Source organism: Nothobranchius furzeri, chromosome 1 (assembly GCF_043380555.1).
Source record: "Nothobranchius furzeri strain GRZ-AD chromosome 1, NfurGRZ-RIMD1, whole genome shotgun sequence".
Lineage (NCBI taxonomy): Eukaryota > Metazoa > Chordata > Actinopteri > Cyprinodontiformes > Nothobranchiidae > Nothobranchius > Nothobranchius furzeri.
The window spans coordinates 30,942,594-30,966,771 of NC_091741.1; the positions used below are offsets into that span (position 1 = coordinate 30,942,594).

Consider the following 24,178-nt stretch of genomic DNA (forward strand, 5'->3'; position numbering starts at 1 on the left):
CAAATACGGGAATATTCCTCCGACTGAATTCAGAATCTGATGCGGCTCTCTGTGCTTGTAAAATAATGAATGGATATTTAAATAAAATGCTTTATATTTTACTGAATTAATTTTATATCTGTAAGTCAATTCTATGTAAAGATTGTCTGCGTAAACCTGAACAGGCCCAACCCAGTCTTACTGTGAGACCGGGTTGACGGGTCACACTTTTGCGTAATCATAGGCCATTCTGAGCTGAAGGAGATGTGAGATTCTGGGCTTCTCCTCAGACGGCTCCTGGATGTGTCGCCACATTGGAGACAGGAAAAGGCACTATTCAGCCAAAGTTTCATAATCAGGGAACATTTTCTAAGTGACAAGTCTCACTGAGAGACAGGGTTTGGAAAACACTCGCTTCAGGAACCTTCCCGCATGCGCTCTGGTTCTGCAACGCACTCCAAGCCAATCTCCACAACTTTAGCTCGCTGTGCACATATGCGCTGACAGCGAGCTGTGCTGAGCTGTGTCCAGCTCAGATGTTCAGATGGGAATCTTTTCTTGGGTGATTTAGTTACATCTGCAATGTGCGTAGAATAAAATGTCAGTTCGTCTGCATAATTATTTCTATTCTTTCTCCGTCAAAATAAACGTTCAAATACGGGAACTATCCGGTCAACACAACACAAGCCCTGCTTTTGACTGTTTTGTTTTCTTGTGAAAATTGTTGGAAAGAGATACAATGTAACTTGATTACCACCAGAGCCTGCGCCGTCATCTCCGTGACGGTAAATGAGGGAAAAACAAATTGATCGGATCCTGCACGTCAACACATTGGTCAGGATTGACGCACTTTGTTTTCATTTAGTTGGTTAAAAAAAAGTCGGGCTCAGGCTCGGGTCGGGCCAGAGAATCCTGAAAACCTTTTTGGGCCGGGTCGGGCTGGGGCTCCACCCCCTCGGGCCGGGCCGGGCACGGGCTCAGATTTTAGGCCCGTGCAGGGCTCTAACTTGGACTATTAGGGATCAGGTGCTGGAAGCCATCAAGGTGGACCCCGGCACAGGTAATGGACCAACAAATAAGTTGTTTGTTCCCCAGGAGCTGCGAGGGAAGATGATCCACTGGGCTCACACCGGGAGGTTTTCTATCCATCCTGGAGTGGGACGGACCCTAGCCCTGATTAGGCGCTCGTTCTGGTGGCCATCCATCTTCAAGGATGTGAGGCCTGCCATGTTTGTGCGCAACAAAAAGGAACCAACCAATTACTGGCTGGACTACTTAGTCCCTTGCCTGTACCTTCTCGCCCGTGGTCCCATATTGCTATTGACTTTGTTTGTGGGTTACCCCCTCACATGGTTTTAACACCATCCTAACAATAGTGGACAAGTTCTCTTAAGCCTGCCACCTAGTGCCATTAAAGGCACTTCCCACCTCCGCAGTGACAGCCCAGCTCCTGATCAAGCATGTTTTCTGCCTCCATGGGATACCGACCGAGATTCTCTCCGACCGTGGTCCCCAGTTCGTGTCCCGGGTGTGAAAGGAGTTCGCCACCGCTTTAGGGGCCCGGGTGGCTTTAACCTCTGGCTTCCATCCCCAGACCAATGGCCACTTCCCTGTGCATTTTTTGTTCTCGTTAATAATAAAAGACTTTACTTTCATCCTACCTGCTCGTCGAGTCAGATTTCTGCATGTCTTGGGTTAAGCACTTGCCTCGAGACATGACATTTGCTCTGAATCTCTTGTGGACTTTGCTCCAGGAGATTTTGAACTTGGGTTTACCAACACTCTCCCCATCTCGGTAAAAAGCCTGTTCAAAAACAAAAACATAGAAATAGGTTAAACGTGAAAAAAGGAGCATCATGAGACTTGTTGTGGAATTTTGCTCTTGATTTCTGACAGATTGGTTTCAGTTGTATGATGTGATAGGGACAGGTACATGCATTTGTAAAATAATAATAGATAATAATCGAAGATTAAAAGGTGAGAGGTAAAAAGAATGATGAACTTGGCATAAAGATAAAGTAAAATAAAACAAACATATTGCAACCTGGCAGCAGCCAGCTCTCTATGTGTAGACCCACCCCGTGTTGAGTCTACACAGAGATCTGGAATCTCTGCAGCAGAAACCTTCTGACAGAAAGAGGGCTCTCTGGTAGAATACTTTCAACTGATTGTAGGACATGCAAGGTAGTGCCTGCATGGCACTGGCTGGCTGCTGTCAGGTTAAGGCACTTGATACGATCGTCAAAACTAACCCCCACCCTAGAGCACAGAACTGACACACGATTGGTCAGTCTATTTTGGCCCGGAGGTCGGACGATTTGAACTGCAGCGGTACAAGATGTATTCTCCTGAGTTTGGAAAACTCCACGGTTAGAAATATTGTAACATGTTCACAGAAAACTAAACATGACTACAGGGATGTGTCCCTATCAGATTAAAGCTTAAATATATTTAAAATGTAGTACAATCACAGTCTGATTCCACCACTTTATAATCCAGCTGAAGTAATTCAAGTCTTGAAAATGAATTAATGAACACTAAATACAAATTGTAAGCCTAGTGGCATGTTTCTCTGCTGCGAATCAATATTTTATAATATTTTACATAATATCCAGTAACTCAAGGGGGTAAATAATGATAGTTCATGCACCTGTTCCCTGTTTACATTGTTGTTGTGATCGAGAGCAGCAAGCATGGAGGCATGGATCATCACGTCATATCCAAAATGTGTTCTCTCTGGAAGGTATTTGAGGTACATGGAGTGGTATACCTGAAACAAATTTGAACAATCAAAAACATAAAAGTGAGCCACATCCTGCATTAAAAATACTTTCACAATATATTAATGTGAAATCTTCTGCAACATTTCTGTATTTAAACATACCTCTAATGATGTTGTGTGGATGCACTTTGTTAGATGACCCAGATCTTTCAAAAGCTGCTTGTCTTTATCTTCACAAGAGCTTGGTGGCCTTCGGATCCTGGCTGTAACCACAGCTTGCTTCTCTGGCTTGTCTCATCAAGGGGCTCGTGAGCACAGCAGTGATAGTGTCTGTTCCCTGGCCAGTCGTGTCTGTTGACAATATGGTGTATCACTGACACCCACTTCTCTTTCAGGACATCTGCATCATCCCCACAGGTTTGTGCACTCCACCAGAAATGGTTTATGATGGATGGAATCCACTCTCCTAGGCCTTCACATTCCCTTCTTTTAGCTGCAGCAGCCAACTTTTTGGACACTCCTTTTGCTACATGCCAGGGATCAAATTCCTGGTATTTTTCTGGATTGGAGACCCTCATTTCCTTCACAATTTATGGATGTCTGTCAGTAGAGATTGTTGACACTTTCACTCCATTTTGTTCAATGGTTGCAAGAGCTTCCTTAAAGCCTCTAATCTCCATGGTATTAGAGCTTGTAACCTGGGTGCAGCTTACTACCTTGAAGTCCACAGTCTTTTGACTCTGCACATCTAAAAAGGTGTATGTGCAGTATTTGGCTGAGTGGCCAGGTGAGTCGCAGCGCCCATCTCCACAGAGTACAACTTCTTCTTGAGATTTCATGTTGGTGAAGACTGCACTCTGCTCTTTTGCCCGTGTTTTCCCAACAACAGGAAACGCAAATCTCTTCCTCAGTGTTGCATATGTGTATTCACATATTGTTTTGAGGTTCATGTTGTCATAAAAACTTTTAAATGTAGCTAAATGGATGCCGCTAAAGAAAACTGAGGCTGCCAAAAGCATGTTACCTTTCCCCTTCGTCCCACTCAGAGTAGGCTGAGGCTGCCACCTGTCACTACAGCCTTTTGCACATGTGAGCTCCAACGTCAACGGTGATCCCTCCTTTTGCAGCTCTTTCACATCTTCAGGAGCAATCAAGGAACCACAGTTTAAACAATGCTGAAGTAGTTGTTTTAACTTTTCCTCAGAAACTAGGAAAACTCTGTCTCCTTCAGTGGCAGTTGAAGCATGTGATCCCTGGGAGCTCTGGGAAGGCTCTGATGAGCTTAAAATGTATTCAGGATCAGGGTTTTTGTGTAGTGGCTGACTGCTCTCGCTGCATTCATCGCCTGAGGAGAACAGACCCAGGCACCCGGTGTCCTCCTCTTCCTGCTGATCCAACCCACGTTTCTCTGCGTAAGCGTGCTCCCCGGTAACAACCCGCTGCACATCAGCTGGCCACTGCGCCGCTGCATCCGGCGTGTCTGAATCGGTCTGAGTGGCAGCATCGGTACAGTTAGAATACTGTGTAGCTCCACTTACTGCTTGTTTTACTGACAGGAGAGGTGAATGTTCAGCTTCATCAATGACGAGAAGCGTGTCCGATAGTTTGCCCAACGTGACAGAAGCAGCAGCTGCAGGTGCAGGTTTTTGGCTCAGGACAGCGGCCAGCATCTCTTGTCTGTGGCGATTTTTAGCGCGCATTTCACTTCCCCTCCGAGGGCGTTTAGTTCTCCTTGTGAGGGAAAACGGTCGGTAAAGCGTTTAGTTGCAGCCTTCTCTTATACCCAGCTGCTCCGGTGAGCTCTTTGAGTAGTCGTGGACGTGGTCGACTATAAGCCTCAAACGCACCAGGAGAAAATGTTGGTAACACAGCTACGGATCTTTTGGAAGTTGTGTCCTTCCACAGGCATCTTCCCACTGCTTTCTCCTCTTCTTGCCAGTGGGAAAGCTGTGTAAACTCACATCACCCCACTTGTTGCCCTTTGACTGGAAAATACATCCAAAAGCAGCACAATGCGGCATTTTACTTAATTATTAATACGGTGAGCATGTCAATAAACACTAGGGTCAATAGCAATTCCTCCAAGTGCAACCAATATATGTCATTGCCCCAGAGTGCATTGTGTACGTAAAACCTGGCGTCCTATGTATGTCAAAAAATGCAATAAATATTATAGATTTATAAATAAATGGCTATATTTTGTGTGTTTCTAACAACATATTTTGGTACAACAGAAAAATTGTGGCTTATTAGGGCATACACATCCTCATAGCCAGGGTTCCTTTTAAGAATTGAACCTATTTCTTTGAAGTTCTTGATGATCCTATAAATTGTTGATTCTCGGTATAATCTTAGTACCACAATATCTTTGCCTGTGAAGCCATTTTTATGCAATGCAGTGATGGCTGCACGCCTTTCTTTGCGGGTCTCCATGGTTAACAATGGAAGAACAATGATTTCAAGCGTCATCCTCCTTTTAACTTGTCAAGTCTGCCGTTCTAACCCAGTCAGCCTGACATAATGATCTCCAGCCTTGTGCTCATCAACATTCTGACCTGAGTTAACAAGATGATTACTGAATTGATCTCAGCAGGTCCTTTAATGACAGCAGTAAAATGCAGTGGAAAGTGTTATTTGGATCAAGTTAATTTCCATGGGAAAGAAGGACTAAACAATTCATCTGATCTCTCTTCATAACATTCTCGAGTAAATGCAAATTGCTATTATAAAAGCTTAAGCAGCAACGTTTCCAATTTCCCATATTTGTGTCATTCTGAAGACTTTTGGCCTGACAGTACGTTCACAGCGTGATGCATATGCAAATCTGACGTTGACCGTTTTTTGTCACAAATCTGCTCAGGATGAGGGATTTGACAAAGACGGCCAAAAATCGCATAATGTGATCCGGGCTTAAGGTACCACCATCAAAAACCAGGTATTGTTAAAGTAATAGTATCAAGAAATACCTACTGGTACCCAGCCCTACTAACACTGTTATATTTTAAACATTTGTTTTCAGTTACCTAGCTACACTTTCTGTGAAAGCTAAAACCGCTCTGCTACTGTTCTCTACCGAGTGTTTTGGCAAAATATAATGAAAAAGAAAGATAAATAAAAGAACACAAGTTCAAAGATTTCTTAGTTTTGTTTTGGCCGATAGGGCTGTGGAAATAGGTATTAATGTTTTTTACATGAATGGTCCTGAAAAGGTCTTTAAAAGTCTTGAATTTAACTTGATCAAACCTGTAGGAACCATGTAAAAGCTAATATATAGACCCATTATGGATTTTATGACCTTAATTGAAGGCAAGAATTGGACATGCTTTATAGATTTTCAGTATTTTTTAATAATTTGTAGCACCTGCTGAACATGTTTTCCCCACAGCCTGAGATATGTGCCCTTGTTCAAGCCCAGAACAGGCTGGATTATTCTCACTGAAAATGAGGAAAACATGACAAGTCATTGTACTGTAGCATTTTCTTGTTTGTTGTTTTAAACAAGGTAAAATTAAATTACACTGATTCAGTGGTTGTTTTTGTTTACTTGACTTATGCGCCACAATTTAACATAGCATAGCACCATAGCCCAATATAAATATTTACAGAATTGTATTTAAGTTTTATTCTTCTGATTACCAATACCAGCTATTTGTGATTTATAATTTAGTGAATTTTACAATGGAAGAAATTTGAGCATACTTAGGTTCAAGGTGTTGTTGATGTGGCCCTCTGACACAACTCTTGTTTCTCATGTGGCCCCTTGTAAAAAATAATTGCCCACCCCTGCTTTAATATTGATCCAAATCTTTAATCTTTGGTTGAGGCTCATCATTGACAGCACTGACAACAATTATCTGGCATCACCATAATGCTGTAACATCAACGTAACTTGCAGGAGAATGAAGGAGCACCCGTCTCACAACCAACAGGTAAAACAAGGAAAAGAAAGGGGGGAAAATAATCTAGCGCTGGAAGTGAGCTCACTGTGAATGGCTCTTCAAAATAAAAGCATGTAACTTCCTGAATCCCCACCAAAATCAAACCGACAAATGAAACATATAAAATTCTGAACCTTTTATACACTAGTAATCTAATTAATTTCCTTCTTCTTTTATCTTTCCGTTACTGATAAGAAAATGCGTGTGTCGCCCATGAAGAAAGAGGAAGAAGTGATGAATTGTTACGGCTGCAGACCCTCAGATTTGCTGCTGCAGACGTGAATCTGCAACCCTGCCCTTCTTGGTGTGACAGCGGAACGTCTCGGAGGTCCACTCACCTGTTCACTGCTCACACGTCACAATCTTCTACCTTCCCAGATCATCCAACTGTAACCTGTTTCTACTCATTTCTTTAGTCCCGCTGTAACACTGGTTGCATCAGTCTCAAATGTCATGGGTGCTCAGGTGTTATTAGAACTACCTGTGTGTCTTTACCACCCAGCTTCAGCTCTTCTGTGTTTGGGTCTGACCCAAGTTAGTAAATGTAAATCCTCCATCAGATTTGTGACTCTTCTACTGTCATTTTAAAGGATGTTTATTTATTTATTTAGCCACTACCAGATTGCCAGCAACAGAAACGCTACTAAAACACACAATTATGTGAAGCTGGAAACATTAGAATGCTGTGCAAAATTACATTTATTTCAGCTGGACTGAGAGACCATTTAAAGGCTCAGGAATCTTTATAGGTGTTTCTATTTGCAATTATAAATTTTGGCTGATTGTTAAATATCTTACAGTGTCATTTTAATAGCCTAGATTAGTGTAATGTTCTTGTTTGTAGTTCCTCTTGTTAAGTGCCCATTTATTTCAATTATTCAGTTTTATAAAAAATATTTGGAACTACGTTTTATTATGTCCCAGTCATTAGTCATTTATAGTTCAGTATTGTAGTACTTTATAGTAAATTAATTATGTTTAATTAAGAGGGGAATCGATTTTCTTGCATTCTTCAATGAAAAAAGTAACAAAATATTTATTTTTCTTGGTAATTGGTTACTTTTATAATCTTGTAGCTCTGTAAGTAACTGGGTTACTTTTTTGACAAAGTAATCAGTAACTATAACTAATTACTTTTTAAATGTAACGTTCCAAACACTGATTATCAGTAATATAAAACTGTCGGGTTTCAGCGATGGGTTTCCTCGTATGGAAAACAATCAGAGAAAGGAGAGGGGACTCCACTTGTTCACAAACGATCTTTGTTCTAGCGTGTTGGTCACGTGTCATCATTTGACCAATCACAGTCGGAGACATCACGCTGCAGACCATGAGGCAGAGCGGCACTCACAGTGAGTATGAATACTTTGTTTTAACTTCTCGCAGCGTTTTTGAGCTCAAAGTTCGTCACATTGAACAAAGTCGTCACTAAATAACAGTTTTCTGTCAAGGAATTTAGCAGATTTACCTTTATAGATTCCTCCCGAGGCTGGTCGCATATTTGTTTTGGATTTGGAGTGCGGAGTAAACACCTCCAGTAATATTACTAACACGAACACTATTTCTGGTAAGAAATGGCCACCAGTATGCTACAGCCTTACTCGTTTAGAACAAACCCCAGTAAATGGATCTGGGCACCAGGAGATTTAAGAACGCTGGAGGAGAAACACATGATGTGATAATTTGATAATATTGTAACATTTCTGCTGCGTTAAAGAGTCAGATCAGCAATTAGCTCTTAGCAGTGGTTTATTAAAGTTTTCAATAGCTGAGACAAAGCTACATTTACCTGCAGCTGCTGCCAGGGCCACTGCTAGGCTTTTGGAGGCCCTAAGCTTGATTGGCCAGGGAGACCCCCCCCCCCCCCCCAATAGAAATGCACCCAAAACGTATTTAAACTCTTGCCATTTATTTTAAAATTTGAATTAAATAAACAAATGGAATACAAATGATATTTTACATCCTTTATAGCTCAAGGCAAAACCAAAACACCAAAAGCAGCAGCAACATATCAGCTGCAGCAGCTCAGGCAGAAGATCCTCAGGGACTCTTGCAGGACACCCTTCCTTCGCCAGCTCATTTGGTATTCCTTTCCCTGCACGTATAAGAAGGTTAATGTGGCTTAATGATGACAACAGCTAATATATACTTGTTGGAAAGTGAATCCAAATTGTGCTAAATTAGGCAACAAAAACAAATTATGGTTGCAAGTGTAAATACATTTGTATAACATATTGCAAATGTCATTTCATACACCTATAATTGATGGGATATTTATGTGAAGCTCAAAATTAGTCACTTAATATCTGATAGGTAGAATTATCAGTACACAAAGTACTGAGACAAGACTGGAAATTATTCAGACATTAGACTGCAGCTATTCTACCTATCAGATATTAAATGATTAATTTAATAGGCCATTCCCATCTGTACCGGGTCGGCCCAGGCCGGGTAGCCCCAGTCGGCCCCAGCCTGGCCCGGTTGATTCCACACATCCTTGTCTTAAGCCCATGTGGGCTGATTCTACCCACCAATCAGAGGCTTGCTCTAATGGAAGGTGTGAATTTGCTGTCAGCAGTGGGTGTGTTGGCCCTGGTCGGCCTGAAGCAGACCCCCTCGAGAAGAGGGCTGAGAATGAGCCTGGGTTGGCCCGGAAAAATACCAGGCCACCCAGATATGTAAACAACCTACGCTATCCGGCCCGGGCCGACCCGGTACAGATGGGAATGGCCCATAATTGTTGACCCTTTATACCCTGTCATCAATTGTAGGAGGTGTATAAAGTTCCATATGTTATAAAGATTTATTTACATTTACAACCACATTTCTTTTGATATTGGATTAGCCATTTTAAAAAGATTCAAGCCAATTTGTACTAGGAAAAATCAGATTATTTATGATGAAGAAAAAAACACCTGGGATCCTATGTGCGTTCTATGCCTCGATGACATTTGTGACGCCAAGTCCTGCCATTTGACATGTTAGGTTTGACACACAATATTTGGATGTGTTGTCCACCACGTCTAGGTCCTCCATGTCCACCAGCTGGACCAAAGCTGTCTTTAATGGGTAGTTGACTCTGGCATTTACATCTGACCACATTCTCTCTATCACATGGTTCTGAGAAAGATACAAAGAGTTTACTCTGTATGTGTACTGTCATAGCAGACATCTGAATAAGGAGGAATTGATGTTACTCGAGTAGATGTCTGAACAAACGGCCGCCTTTCATGATTGTGTCTGTGTTCTGCCAGCTTTTCCTGGATGAATAAGGAAAGATAAAACTCTGTGCCACAGTCAACTCTCATCTGGCCCCATAGTCCATAAGAAAGCACTGCAGATCTGATTAAAAAAAGCACACACAAATATTTTAAATATGAATGGTGGAAGGACACTGGAACATTTATATTCAAAGAGCAGTTTCCTTGTTTAAATGTAAGACACAGTAAAGTAAAAATGACTGATGAATGTATGTTGTGATTTAAGAAATACATTTTGATTATATGACCCATTATCATATGTAATAGTTTTATCTAGGTGGATTGTCAGTTCTGGGTCAAACATCTTTGGTTTGGGAGTGGGATCCAAAATTATTTCATGATTTACCTGTAAACTTCCTCGTAAATAATCAGGTTGTTCTTTATCGGCATAGTGGAATGACCAACAACCTTCTTGCTGAAACCATCAATAGCCATTACATGGGTCACTCCAAACATAACCAGCTTCTCAGTTTGATCAACATGCAGCTTGTGACCCATGTATTCTGCATTGTAGGGCACAGGATTCAGATTTCGGGCTCCCTAAATAACACAAACGATTCAAATAATTTACAAACAAAGACAAACATTTCTAAATTACTCTAATGATATTTATCACTTATTTTTCTCTACCTGCTGCCTCATGGTGTGGTAGGGTTGATGAATGCTTCTCAGGATTCTTCCCACTCTTCCCTCAGCAGCTTTCAACCCCTTAGTAGACAGGTATCCAGTCATCATTTTTCGACCAAAGGAGGACCCGGTCTGAAAAAGGTTTATTCACTTTCAACATGAAATTATACATTAAGTGTTGCGTGTAATTAAAAATTAGGGTAGGCTAAGCAATTGTATATATCACAACAACGCATTTTTATAATCAACCTATATAGGCTAAATAAATGAATTAAATGCATACCTCGGAAATACTTTGCGCCTTTTCAATTTCCAGTCGGTTGACAGGACAAAATTCTTTAACAAGTCTTTGTTCAGCGCACCACCTCCTCACATTTCTCTCAGAAAATCCCCACCGTGCCGTTCCAGACTCATGGCATAAAGCAGCAGCGATGTCGCCACACGACATTCCACTTATCCTTTTTGCTCTGATAAAATCAGCAAACTCGTGCAACGCCATTATTGTACAAGTTGTGGATTAATCCAGATTTCATTTATCCACATGCATGAAAACTAGGGATGCACCGATGGATCGGCATTTGATCGTAATCGGCCGATAGCGCCCCTATCGGTTTTGATCGGAATTTTCAAAATAGATCAAAGCAAACCGATCAGGTAGGGTTGTCACGGTAACCAGTGTAGCGGTAAACCCCGGTAAAAAAAAAAAAGTTGACAATAATAATAACCGTCTTGTTTTTAAAAAAACTATATTATCTTGGTGGGTTTACCGTGGCTGCGGTGTAGGCGCGGTGACCCTTACCAGCCACCGTATCATCGGCTGAAGTTGCCGGCGGCACGTGCGCACTTTGTTGTTTACAACAAAACTTTCTTGAAGCTAAAGCTGAAATAATGGTCAAAGGAGGAGACGGCAGCGCTCAGGACATTTATTATCCCTCAAAGAAGACAAAGTCGGAAGTACGGGCATATTTTAGATATTTGAAGAATGCCGAGGGAGTTTATAGAAGACGGACAGACGGCTATCCTGTTTGCAGCGCGAGCAGAAAAAGTGTCTGTGAAAGGCAGCAACGCTTCAAATCTCATGACACATCTGCGTGACCATCACCCACAACTCTACAGTCAACGCAAGGCAAGCTAACGTTAGCGTTTTAGCTAAACTGCGTGATCCGAGGATTTGGGTTGAGTGAGAATGCAACGAGTCGCTATATAAAGCAGCCGCAGCGCCGCTACCTGCATATAAACTGTGTCGCGGACACCGCCATGTTGAAATGACGCTATGCATTACGGGGCTCCCAGGGGCAGATAAGAGTTGGTCTCTCTCCGAGAATAATTATGAATTTAACAATGATTACTGCCTGATGACATTTTCCCACATCTGCAAAGCTCACTGGAAGGACACAAACCGAGGAGAATATTTTCCTGATATAGGGTTTATTACTCAAGTAAGGGTAAAAAGTATCTGATTAGAAGGCTACTTGAGTACTAAGTATCATCTGATCTAATATTTTTAAAATGATGACATCAAACAGACATAAAATAAGAAGTTATGGACAAATATTGGTATTTTAAAGGCTAAAGGGGAAAAATATAAACAAATGAACAACATAATTACAAAATAACACATTTTAGGCAAAATTTAGACACAAACTGAGGACAATATTTCCTGACATACAGGGTTTATTTAATTGTGTGAAAATGTAGCACGTTTAAAAAAAAATACCACAATAATACCATAAACCGTGGTAATTTTGGTCACAATAACCGTGAGGTTACATTTTCACACCGTGACAACCCTAATACAGACCATTTTAGATTAGGTTACATTTCCTTTATTCCCAGATTATGTAGTTTGTAGCACTCATTATAATCGTCGTCGTCTTCCTCCGCTTATCCGGGTCCGGGTCGCGGGGGCAGCATCCCAACTAGGGAGCTCCAGGCCGTCCTCTCCCCGGCCTTGTCCACCAGCTCCTCCGGCAGGACCCCAAGGCGTTCCCGGACCAGATTGGAGATGTAACTTCTCCAACGTGTCCTGGGTCGACCCGGGGGCCTTCTGCCGGCAGGACATGCCCGAAACACCTCCCCGGGGAGGCGTCCAGGAGGCATCCTGACCAGATGCCCAAACCACCTCAACTGGCTCCTTTCGATCCGGAGGAGCAGCGGTTCTACTCCGAGTCCCTCCCGAATGTCCGAGCTCCTCACCCTATCTCTAAGGCTGAGCCCGGCCACCCTACGGAGGAAACTCATTTCGGCCGCTTGTATCCGCGATCTCGTTCTTTCGGTCATTACCCAAAGCTCATGACCATAGGTGAGGATTGGGACGTAGATCGACCGGTAAATCGAGAGCCTGGCTTTCTGGCTCAGCTCCCTCTTCCCCACGACAGATCGGCTCAGCGTCCGCATCACTGCAGACGCCGAACCAATCCGCCTGTCGATCTCCCGATCCCTCCTACCCTCACTCGTGAACAAGACCCCGAGATACTTAAACTCCTCCACTTGAGGTAGGACCTCTCCCCCGACCCGGAGGTGGCAAGCCACCCTTTTCCGGTCGAGAACCATGGTCTCAGATTTGGAGGTGCTGATCCTCATCCCAGCCGCTTCACATTCGGCCGCGAACCTACCCAGCAAGAGCTGAAGGTCAGAGCTGGATGAAGCTAGGAGGACCACATCATCCGCAAAAAGCAGAGACGAGATTCTCCTGCCACCAAACTCGACACACTCCACACCACGGCTGCGTCTAGAAATTCTGTCCATAAAAGTGATGAACAGAACCGGTGACAAAGGGCAGCCCTGGCGGAGTCCAACCCTCACTGGGAACAGGTCCGACTTACTACCGGCTATGCGGACCAAACTCACGCTCCTCTGGTAAAGGGACTGAATGGCCCTCAACAGAAAGCCACCCACCCCATACTCCTGGAGCGTCCCCCACAGGGTGCCCCTGGGGACACGGTCATAAGCCTTCTCCAAATCCACAAAGCACATGTGGATTGGTTGGGCAAACTCCCATGCCCCCTCCATCACCCTTGCAAGGGTATAGAGCTGGTCCACAGTTCCACGGCCAGGACGAAAACCACATTGCTCCTCCTCTATCTGAGATTCAACTATCGATCGGACCCTCCTCTCCAGTACCTTGGCGTAGACCTTTCCAGGGAGGCTGAGGAGTGTGATCCCCCTATAGTTGGAACACACCCTCAGGTCACCCTTCTTAAAGATGGGGACCACCACCCCGGTCTGCCACTCCCTAGGAACTGCCCCCGATGACCACGCAATGTTGTAGAGACGTGTCAACCATGACAGCCCTACAACATCCATAGCCTTGAGATACCCAGGACGAACCTCATCCGCCCCCGGGGCTCCGCCGCTGTGTAGTTGTTTGACTACCTCAGCAACTTCTGCCCCCGAGATCGGACAGTCCATCCCCAGGCCTCCCAGCTCTGGTTCCTCCTCGGAATGCGCATTGGTGGGATTGAGGAGCTCCTCAAAGTATTCCTTCCACCGTCCGACTATAGCCTCAGTTGACGTCAGCAGCTCCCCCTCCCCACTGTAAACAGTGTGAGCGAGTTGCTGCCTTCCTCTCCTGAGGCGCCGGACAGTTTGCCAGAACCTCTTTGGAGCCGATCGATAGTCTTTCTCCATGGCCTCACCAAACTCCTCCCACGCCCGAGATTTTGCCTCGGCAACTGCCACTGCTGCACCCCGCTTGGCTATCCGGTACCTGTCTGCTGCCTCCGGAGACCCACAGACCAGCCACGCCCTGTAGGCCTCCTTCTTCAGCCTGACGGCTCCCCGAACCTCTGGTGTCCACCAGCGGGTACGGGGGTTGCCACCACGACTGGCACCGGCCACCTTACGACCACAGCTAGCAACAGCCGCCTCGACAATCGCAGAGTGGAACAAGGCCCACTCGGACTCAATGTCCCCCACTGCTCTCGGGACGTGGTCAAAGCTCTGCCGGAGGTGGGAGTTGAAGACCGTCTTGACAGGTTCTTCTGCCAGGCGTTCCCAGCAGACCCTCACTATGCGTTTGGGTCTGCCAGGTCTACGCGGCATGTTCCCTTGCCATCTGATCCAACTCACCACCAGGTGGTGATCAGTTGACAGCTCCGCCCCTCTCTTCACTCGGGTGTCCAAAACATACGGCCGCAGGTCAGATGATACGACTACAAAATCTATCATCGACCTGTGACCTAGGCTGCCCTGGTACCAAGTGTACCGGTGGGCATCCTTATGTTCGAACATGGTGTTCGTTATGGCCAAACTGCGGCTTGCACAGAAGTCCAATAACAAAACACCGCTCGAGTTCTGATCAGGTTATAATGTTGTAGAAAATTTCTGGCCAATCCACGTGATCGGTATCGGTGATCGGTATCGGTGATCAGCATTCTTTGATATCGGTATCGGTGATCGGCAGCAAAAAACCTGATCGGTGCATCCCTAATGAAAACCGATGTCTTCTGCTAACACAACTGTTTTTCCTTCTCGTGTTCTTCTTCGCTTGTGTTTTTGCAGGTAAACTTCTGGGTCATAGCGAAAAAGGTAAATTTAAGGCAGAAAATGAACTATTTCCCCTTATTTTCTGATTTAAACGTTTCATCTGGAAATACACTATCGAAAAACATAAGTTTGTTTTCCGTTTTCCTTTTTTATGCTGAAAATAGAAAAACAATAAACGAGTTGACTTCCGTTTACATTCTTTTGTTTTTTGATTGGTGATCGGCAAAACGGCTCGTTTCCCTTTTTTTTTTCCAAAGGAAGATCAGATGGCCGTCATGTACACGGACCCTTTATGGGCTCGACACACGGGAGGCGACAAACGACAGCGATCAGCGAAATTTGTCGCTGTCGCTTTTATTACCTGTCACACGGGAGGCGATCTGAGGCAGCGGCCAGCGGCAAAACCGTCTACGCGTTCTGTTCCATGGCGAAATCGAAACTTCCGTTGTTTTGATTGGCTGTGTCAGGTTGGAGGGAATTAAGGTTATTTAAGCGGTTCAGAGTTAATAAAGCGGTAGATATGATGTTTCACAAGGTGCTGCTAGAGTTATGTGAAATCTTACTTCTGATTTTACCATAAAACATAATAATAATCATCTTCTCCTCCATGTTTGCTCGGAGATGTGCGGAGCATCCTGTCCGCTCATTGGTCAGTGAATGAAACCTCCGTTGATTGGTCCTCGTCCGAGCGACAGCGATGAAAAGTTGAAAATGTTTCAACTTTCTGGGATCGCGTCGCTGGGTCGTCCGTGCACGACACGTGCACGAGTGCAAACTTTTACACGCACGTTTTTCACGTTTCGCTTGGTAGGAGAGAGACCCGCGATTATCTCTTTGTCGCGCATGTCTCATTGAAAATGAATGGAGGAGAGGCGATGTCGCCTCCCGTGTGTCGAGCCCATTACTCTGTGAGAGTGCTGTTAAGTTTGTATCCTACCACGATAATACGTTGCGGAGGAAACTCGTTAAAATGCACCAAGACAGTAGATTTAATATGAGTTTTAAAGAAGAAACTCTGGGTGGAGTGAGGTGAGTTAAGGCTCGCTGCAGAAATTAAAACACGGATCATCAACACAACAGTCTAACACAACACTCATCTGTAACCCATAAAATAATAAAGAGCATCATGCTAGATCAGCAGCTTGTGATGACACTTGGTTCTGTTCAATAGGAGCTGCTACAGATATTAAGTAATTAAATATAATAATAATGATAAACATATAATAAATCTCACAACAAAAACATATAACACAGCTTTTTGTATGTTTCTATTGTTCTTCTGAAACAGCTTGCAGATTGTTATTGTTTTGAGTTTATTTTATTCAACAAAGTTCAAGAAATATTAAAAGATTTTCAAATCAAACCAAAGATACTTTATTAATCCCAGAGGGAAATTAGAGTTTCAGTACACACAATTCAGAGATCAGACATACATGGGCAAGACACATGACAAGAATTGGTGACTGTGGTCATTCACAACCCTGAGTCGCGCTACCTTAATAGAGAAAAGAGGGTTACATGAGGATTGGTTCAAGTGGACGGAGAAAAAAAAAGGCACTTCAGAGTTACCCTCCATAGGGAGGGCAGCTTTGCTCTGCAAAAAAAAAAAACCCCACCTCAGACAGATATGCAACAGACTTCAGACATTACACAACATAAGTGTCCACTAGGTGGGGTGGTGGGTTGGGACTATCCACACTTCAGTTCCTGCAGCCACGATAAGCAGCGCACGTCACCTCAGTGTGGATAGGGGGAGGAGCATTGAGGGTTGGAGGGTTGCAGTGACCCTGGAACGTTTCAGCTGCCTTCCCGCAGTCCTGCCCAGGCTGGGAAAGGAAACAGAGTTGAGTTGCCATAGCGACGGCACATTCCACATATCTTCTGAGGGGGGAGTTTTCGTTGTAGCCTTGTAGGCTCTAGGACGCCAGATTCCGATTAGAAATTGTTTTGGGGCCAGACAGACATAATTTCCTCTCTGTCTTACAGTTTGTTGGTCCTCAACCTCTCAAAATCCCAATAATGGACATTAATCTATCCCAATCCGTGCTGATTCGTCCACTCTATCCTTGATGGCATCCATCTTCTTTGCCAATGAATGAATCTCGGCCAAAGTCCCAAGCTTACGATTCATCTCGACAATTACATGAGTCTGCAAACCATCTCTGAGCTCGGGGATCAGGCCAATATTCCTCGACAGCTCGTTAATTTTCCGGTAAGCCAGGTAGCCTCCAATGCCGAGAAACCCGACACCAACACCACGAATATCCACACATCTTCAGAGTCCTCCACATACAGCTGGTCTGTCCCGGAGGGGCATCAGGGAGCCCCTTCTCCCGTTCTCATTGTTGAAAAAATTGTATCAACCGCGTTGAGTGACCAACTGACGAGATCCATTTTAGTGAATTTCAGTTTCCAGTTTCCAGAAAAAATGCAGAAGCAGCCGTGCACCCAGCACACACAGACAAAGGCCTTGAGGATAAGATATGGAGGAGAGGAGAAGAAAAGCATCTGCACCCTCCAAGAGCCGGATATTGACTTATTTGTTATATTGCACACAGTGAGTGTTCAGTTTTTTTTTCACAACCGTGCTGCTAAAATGTGTATATGTATTTATGTGTGTGTGTGTATATATATATATATATATATATATATATATATATATATATATATATATATATATATATATATATATATATCGACCTTAACTCATTCGCTGCCAGCCGTTTCCTGATCACTAAAGGCCTTCCCTGCCAGCATTTCTCGTTGATTTTACTGGGGGTTTTTTGGTATGGTAACTTCGGTTTTCTTTAAATATCTCCAATTTTATTCATTTTATGAGGATTTTTGTGTTGCATTGTTTGGTGAATGAATCATAACACAACATAAATTCTACTTGACCAATTAACAAATTTTCTTCGATAATTTTTAGAAGTATATGTTCTGCTGAAATTAATTTCTTTTGAAATTCATATTGACAAAAATAAATAGAAGAAAAGAAAATGATGTGATATAGATTTTGGGCCATATGGCCCATTCCTACCCAAATGAATAATAAACCAGATTTTATCAAGGCTACCCCTTTAAGGGTTCATCGGGCCGTGATGTCCAGCTTTTGCTGGAGCAATTTGCAGCCGAGTGTGAAGCAGCTTGGATGAAAATAGGGATGCCCAGTTCTGATATAAATATTGGAAGTAGTTCGATATCGGCCCAAAAACACTGTATAGAGCTCCGGGAGTTGACGTCACTTCTCCCGGCATGCAACAGTTCAAATCGAAATGGCGCCATCTTGACAGGCAGAAGCCAGCAGCTGTGCTATTTGTTATTGTTAGAAAACTCAATCAAACGGGAAATATGGTAGATTCCTGTTGTGCCCCAGGATGCCAGAACAGATGCGGACGACATAAGGAATGAGCCATCTACAGGATTCCCCAAGATCCGGAACGCTGCAAACGTTGGATCATTGTAATAAAACGCGACCAGGGTAAAATGAAACTGTGGGATCCCGAGAGTAAAGGTTTTCACTTTTGCAGCAACCACTTAATAACCAACGTTTCCTCAACTGTGTATGGTATTTATTTTAAATGCTTTTATTACTATTCTTAGTGGGCTTCTTAAACTTATTTTGGCATGGCTTTTTCTGTCTTATTACTCATAGCAACACGTAAACATCACATAAAACGTTGCCTCGTGATTTCTGCGTGCTGCCGTTTACGTGTTTTATGATCACAGCAATTAACCGGCTAAGTTGCATTTAATTTTTAAGCAATGGTTGATCAATTGTCAGATCACACATAAAAAGCACTTTGGATTGCTATTATCTGTCTCACCGAGACAGATCCCGAGACGCTCCTACCTGACATATTTATTTTATTCACGGAAAAAAATCAGACTAGTGATTTCTCTTGGCGTTCAGTTTATACATTCAAACAGCACAGCACTCTATTTAAACTTCTTACATGTAAATCTATGTTATTTGTCCATCCATCCATTTTCATCCGCTTATCCGGAGTCAGGTCACGGGGGCAGTAGCCAAAGTCGAGAGGCCCAGACTTTCCTCTCCCCAGCCACTTGGGTCAGCTCCTCCGGTAAAATCCAAAGGCATTCCCTGGCCAGGTCTGCTCCGACAGCTTCTGGCATTTTTAAAAAGTGTCCCAGGGGCACGGTAAGGGTCGGAGATGTTTAGTCCATTTAATTTCTGACTATATAAAACGATTTCTTCGGTTTTGAAGTGTGAAGTAAACTCTGACGGAGTAAAATCCAAGCCGATCCCATTCATTTTGTTTACCTTTGTTGCCTGCCAACATGGCGTCTACTCTCTGAGAGTCACGTGACGTCCGGAGCTCTATAGGATTATATCGGACTGCATCAAAAATCTCAGATATAAGCAGTATATTCCGCTTTAAATTTCATTCCAGCAATTCTATCCAGCAGCTCCCAGATCCAGCATGCAATTCCTACGTGATCAGAACAGTGTGTGCTAGCAAAGTAGCAGGGAGCAATGTCAGCCGTGTGGCAGTATTTTTTTGTTAGTCCATAAAAGACAGTGTGGCTCAGTACAACACTTGCCATGCACAAGCTTCCCGTGGTGGAACAGCACCAGGAATGTTTTATATGTCCAACCTCATCGTACATTTGAAGCAGCATCACAAAACACAGCATGAGGATTTGCTGTGTGTGAAATTGAATCTTGGGACACTCAACTTGTAGCAGTTGGTAAATGGACAATATTGTCCCTGCCCTCTGCAGTTCATACCATTTGCTGACAGTAAAACATAACTGAAATGACCTTGAATTAGTATTTTGTACTTTGAAAATACATCTTTTGTTTATTTATTTACTTAAAATATTTTCACAGCTTTTTAATTTATTTGTATTATTTTTTTTACTCATTATGTTACATTATGTTACTCATTGCATACATTATGTTAAGGTTGACATTTATGCAACCAATGGTTAAAAAAAATGTCTTTTTTCATACTGTTGCTGGCTCTTGTTCTCCAATTGAGTCATATCACTTGGTCAAGCCTTTCATGCATTCCACTAGGGCTGCCACAAACAACTATTTTAATAGTCGACTAATCGCCAGTTTTGTTGACGATTAATCGACTAATCGTGTCATTCATAAAAGTATAGCTTATTGCACCAGGATGCTCTAATATACTGAGGAGCACTTTTATTAACACTGTAGTTTAGGGGGATGACATAAATCATTAGCGTTTGTGATTAGAGCAAAAATATGTGACATACAAACGTGTGCTAAAGGTAATACCGCTACTAGTGTTGCTACATCTATGAATACGTGTTCTGTTGATGTTAGCAGCTACCAAGAGGTAAAGTTGCCATGGCAACTCATTGTTCACCGCCATGACGTGCTTCCTCTTAAGGTGCTCATACATCGCCGTTGTGCTCCCATGAAAGGAGAGTTTCACTTTGCAGACTTTGCAGTCTACGTGCCTTTCCTTGACCTTGTATAATGTTCCCAAACTTTTGAGCTACATTGCAGACTCACCATGTTTTCTTTCTCTAGTGAGGCTAATCTGGATGATTACTACCCCGCATGCGCCTCGGAGCTAAAGCAAGCGGCAGCTGAGCAGAGAGGCAGGAAGAAACCACCAAACGTGCTGCAGCAGGCAAAGTAAAAAAAAAAAAATATATATATGTGTATTTATATATATATATATATATATATATATAGCATAAATGACGCATCGACTGTTAAATTAATCGTTGACTATTTTATTTGTCATCGTCGTTGTGGCGTGTCGACTAATTGTGGCAGCCTTAACATTTCACATTACAAAATTGTTAGAAGTATGTATGATTTGTGCCGATATCGCATCGATATCGGTATCGGTGAAGGCTGCAATATCGGTATTTTATCGGAAGTGAAAATGTTGTATCGGGACATCCCTAGATGAAAATAAGCACTTAATCTGGTCTCCAGGTCAGACAGCTTTGCTCTTGTGCTTCGGGGGGGGGGGGGGGGGGGTGAGGCGTGTAGCCATGGCGCTGCTATTTTAGCCTTACTGCAGCTGAGCCTATGTAAGGCAAACACTGTGAGACTCTGGAGGAAAAAGCGGTTAGCTCTACTCCGTGAACTCTGGTGACCAAAGGTCCTGTTTTCCAGACTGGATCTGTCCTCAGCTGATCAGAACCAACGCGTTGGATCTTTAATCTCCTGCGTTCTTCTGAAGCAGCGTCTTAATCAGCTCTCCTGCTTTGTTTCTATTGCAGCTGTTAGCTAAACACGGCTAAAGAAAACCTGCTACCACTTCAGGATCATCCATCAGCTGGGACTGATTCATCGTTTGTTCTGGACAACATGGACACAGGTAATGAATGAATGAATGAATACTATTGTCTCTGTATGGTTGTACACAATAGAGTATTTATAAGTACGTCATCTTTGAGGTCAAGTCTAAAATAATGACCTGTAATTGAATGAAGCCTTCTAGTGTTCTATCCCCCCATCCCCACCCCACAACCATCAGGAAAAGTGGGTGAAGTCTTGCCCATGGACACAACAACTGCAACAGACTGAGCGGGGCTTGAACCTGCAACCTTCTGGTTACTCTTCTGCATCCATCTCCCTATTTACAATGCGCGTTCATCAGTCATCCTGTGTGTTATTGATGCCTTTACAGTAGGGATGTACATAGTTAACCGGTTAACAGGTAATTGTCATTATTGTCATAATCGATTAAAATAGTTTTACCCAGTTAACTGGGTGTAATACTTTTTGTGCCTCTAGATGGTGCAACAGCACCGCTATCAAAACATGTTTACTAGAAAACCATAGAAGAAGTGAGCTTGTCACTTGAACAAATACATTTACTCAAAGTTGAAGCAGTCAAGAATGAGCACTGAGTGAAAGTATTCTATTCTTGGTAGTGAACACAATGAGCCCCACGTCGAAGCGCTGGGCCTAGCAGAATGTGGAAATGAAATCGCATAGCAAACTGAACCAAGACCAGCAACATACAATCACGCAAAAAACAAACTGCTACAGTACCCAAGGCCGGATTAACCATATGGGCAACTGGGCAATTGCCCAGGGCCCACAAACAAAGGGCCCAGGGCAGCAAGGGCACGAGCAAAATACTGTATCTGTAATCTCCTGCTTTATATTAAACTAGGATGACCATACCTCCTGTTTTCCCCGGACATGTCCACTTTTCACTCTGTCTGTGGCGTCCGGACTGGGGGTTCTTGTATTGATGAAAATGTCCGGCTTTTCATCCAGGAGCAGGGATCGAATTATGGGGGAGCTGGATATCCTACACATCCAGGGGAGCCGGAAAAAAGTTTTCTACCTATATTATATCATTTTTGGACTCTTTTGAGCAGAGAGCACAGAGTGTCACAGCGCTGATCGTTGTTGCGCAGCGCTCCAGGCTGCTGCGTCCAGCGCACGGTCCATTCTTAAAGTGGTGCAACCAAAAAACTATAATTAACACATGATCGTTCATGTCCGCACATGTTCTCTATTTTCTGTCTTATTTGTGCCTGAAGCGCTCTGCTACTGCGGAGCTCATCACCTGTGCTGCGGTGATTTCACCTCACGCAGCATTGAAACGCGCTCTCCACTTTGCGGTCAGGAGATCCCTTTGATCTGCTCAAAAGTAACTGATGAGGTGAAAAAGTAAGAATCCAGGCAACAGTTTTTCTGGAGAGTTTAGAGGAGATGCAGGAAGATGAGAGACAGACAGGACAGGAAAATAGTTCAATAAAAACAAGAAAACAAAACAAAGTGTTGAAAAGTAAAATGTACGTAGATTTATTTCCACTACACCTTTTTACCTATATAAGACAATGTTACACACATGCAATACTTATACATCTGATACAATTCAGATCACCTTCAAAACTCAGTCACACACCCAGGGCCGTTTCAAGAAATTTTGGGGGCCAAGGCAAAATGTAGTCACCCTATATTCAACAAACTGTCCACTCGGGCTTTTGCGCTGCACAGAGACGCTTCACTGCCAATAACTTTGAACGTCAGTTGAGAGCAGTTGAGTCAGTCTCATGCAGACTGACCAATGAAGAAAGGACCTCAAGTTAAGACCCTCTCCTCATTGGTCAGTCCACACGAGGTGGGTCAAAGGTTACCCTGAGCGCGTTACGTGATGTCAGGCATTCAAGTATTAAGTATATTTATTGCATATTACAGTAAAATATTCTGTATGTGACCATATTATGGTGATCCTTGGGTCGTGATAATGGGGCCCTTTAATATTGTTGCCCAGGGTACAACAAAGTGTTAATCTGGCCCTGACAGTACCAACGAACCACCATAAGCCACATCCACAAACCTCTAAAAGACAAACAAAGGCCAGGCTGTAAAAACGCAATACTCAGATAAAACACCAAATCCAACCTCCTCCGAAGAGTCCAGATGATCCCGGATGATTTGTTAAAACTCTGCTTGTGGGATTGCAACATAAGGAGGAGGTTTGGACACATTGTGGAAGATGAGAGTATTTGTTGCACGTTAAAATCAGCCTCCAAATAACCTCCCCAACTGCCACACAGGGAGGAGCCATCAAGGAGATCTCTCTAATCAGTCTCCTCCCTTTGGAGTTACACCAAACAGCCTTTTATGCTGCACCCACGGGTGCAACCACTCATGATCTTAACAGCCTACACCAGATCAGACCAATGGTGACAGAGTGCCGTGAGCATGGACATTTGAAGCAGCCAATCAGCTGGTCGCACTGGCACAGCAAAATGTGTTTATCAGATGGGTGCATGATTTCTCTCACTTCAGGAGCTGTAACCTTAAAAGTAGTGTCAACTCTTTTTATTAACTTTTGTTATGTGAGTATCTGCATCACTTTGGTTACTGGTATAAGAATAAATCTAAGGGTGTGAGGGTTTTTTGTCTCATTTTTACTTTCTGAGATTCATGTAGTAAAAGTGGCCTCAAAGAGATAAATGCACAAATGTGCACCTTATGTGACGGCTAGTTCTGATCTGACATTTAACATTTGAGAGAACTTCTAGAGATTTCCTGTTTGATTTATCATCCGCCACTTCTCTCTGTTGTGTTTCTAGGTTACTGCTGTTCTCTTTTGCAGATTACACCAACCCTTACTCTGGTGTGTGTGTGTGTGTGTGTGTGTAGGGGGTACTTTGTACTACAGTTTGGAGACATATTTTCA

At 43.4% G+C, this 24,178-nt stretch overlaps 1 protein-coding gene across 2 annotated transcripts in view; it reads left to right on the forward strand.

Moving 5' to 3' along the window:
• Positions 1–7,941: 7,941 nt before the first annotated feature.
• The window catches only part of LOC139070246 (zinc finger protein 93-like), a 51,409-nt gene continuing 35,172 nt past the window's right edge, over positions 7,942–24,178 (forward strand). The window contains exons 1-3 of one of the 2 annotated variants that reach the window (XM_070551988.1): positions 7,942–7,991; positions 20,542–20,649; positions 21,249–21,346. In XM_070551988.1, coding sequence (XP_070408089.1) covers positions 21,337–21,346 — 10 coding nt within the window. In that variant the 5' untranslated portion in view covers positions 7,942–7,991; positions 20,542–20,649; positions 21,249–21,336. The remainder of the gene's footprint in view (positions 7,992–20,541; positions 20,650–21,248; positions 21,347–24,178) is intronic. The other variant, XM_070552011.1, reaches the window with a different exon arrangement.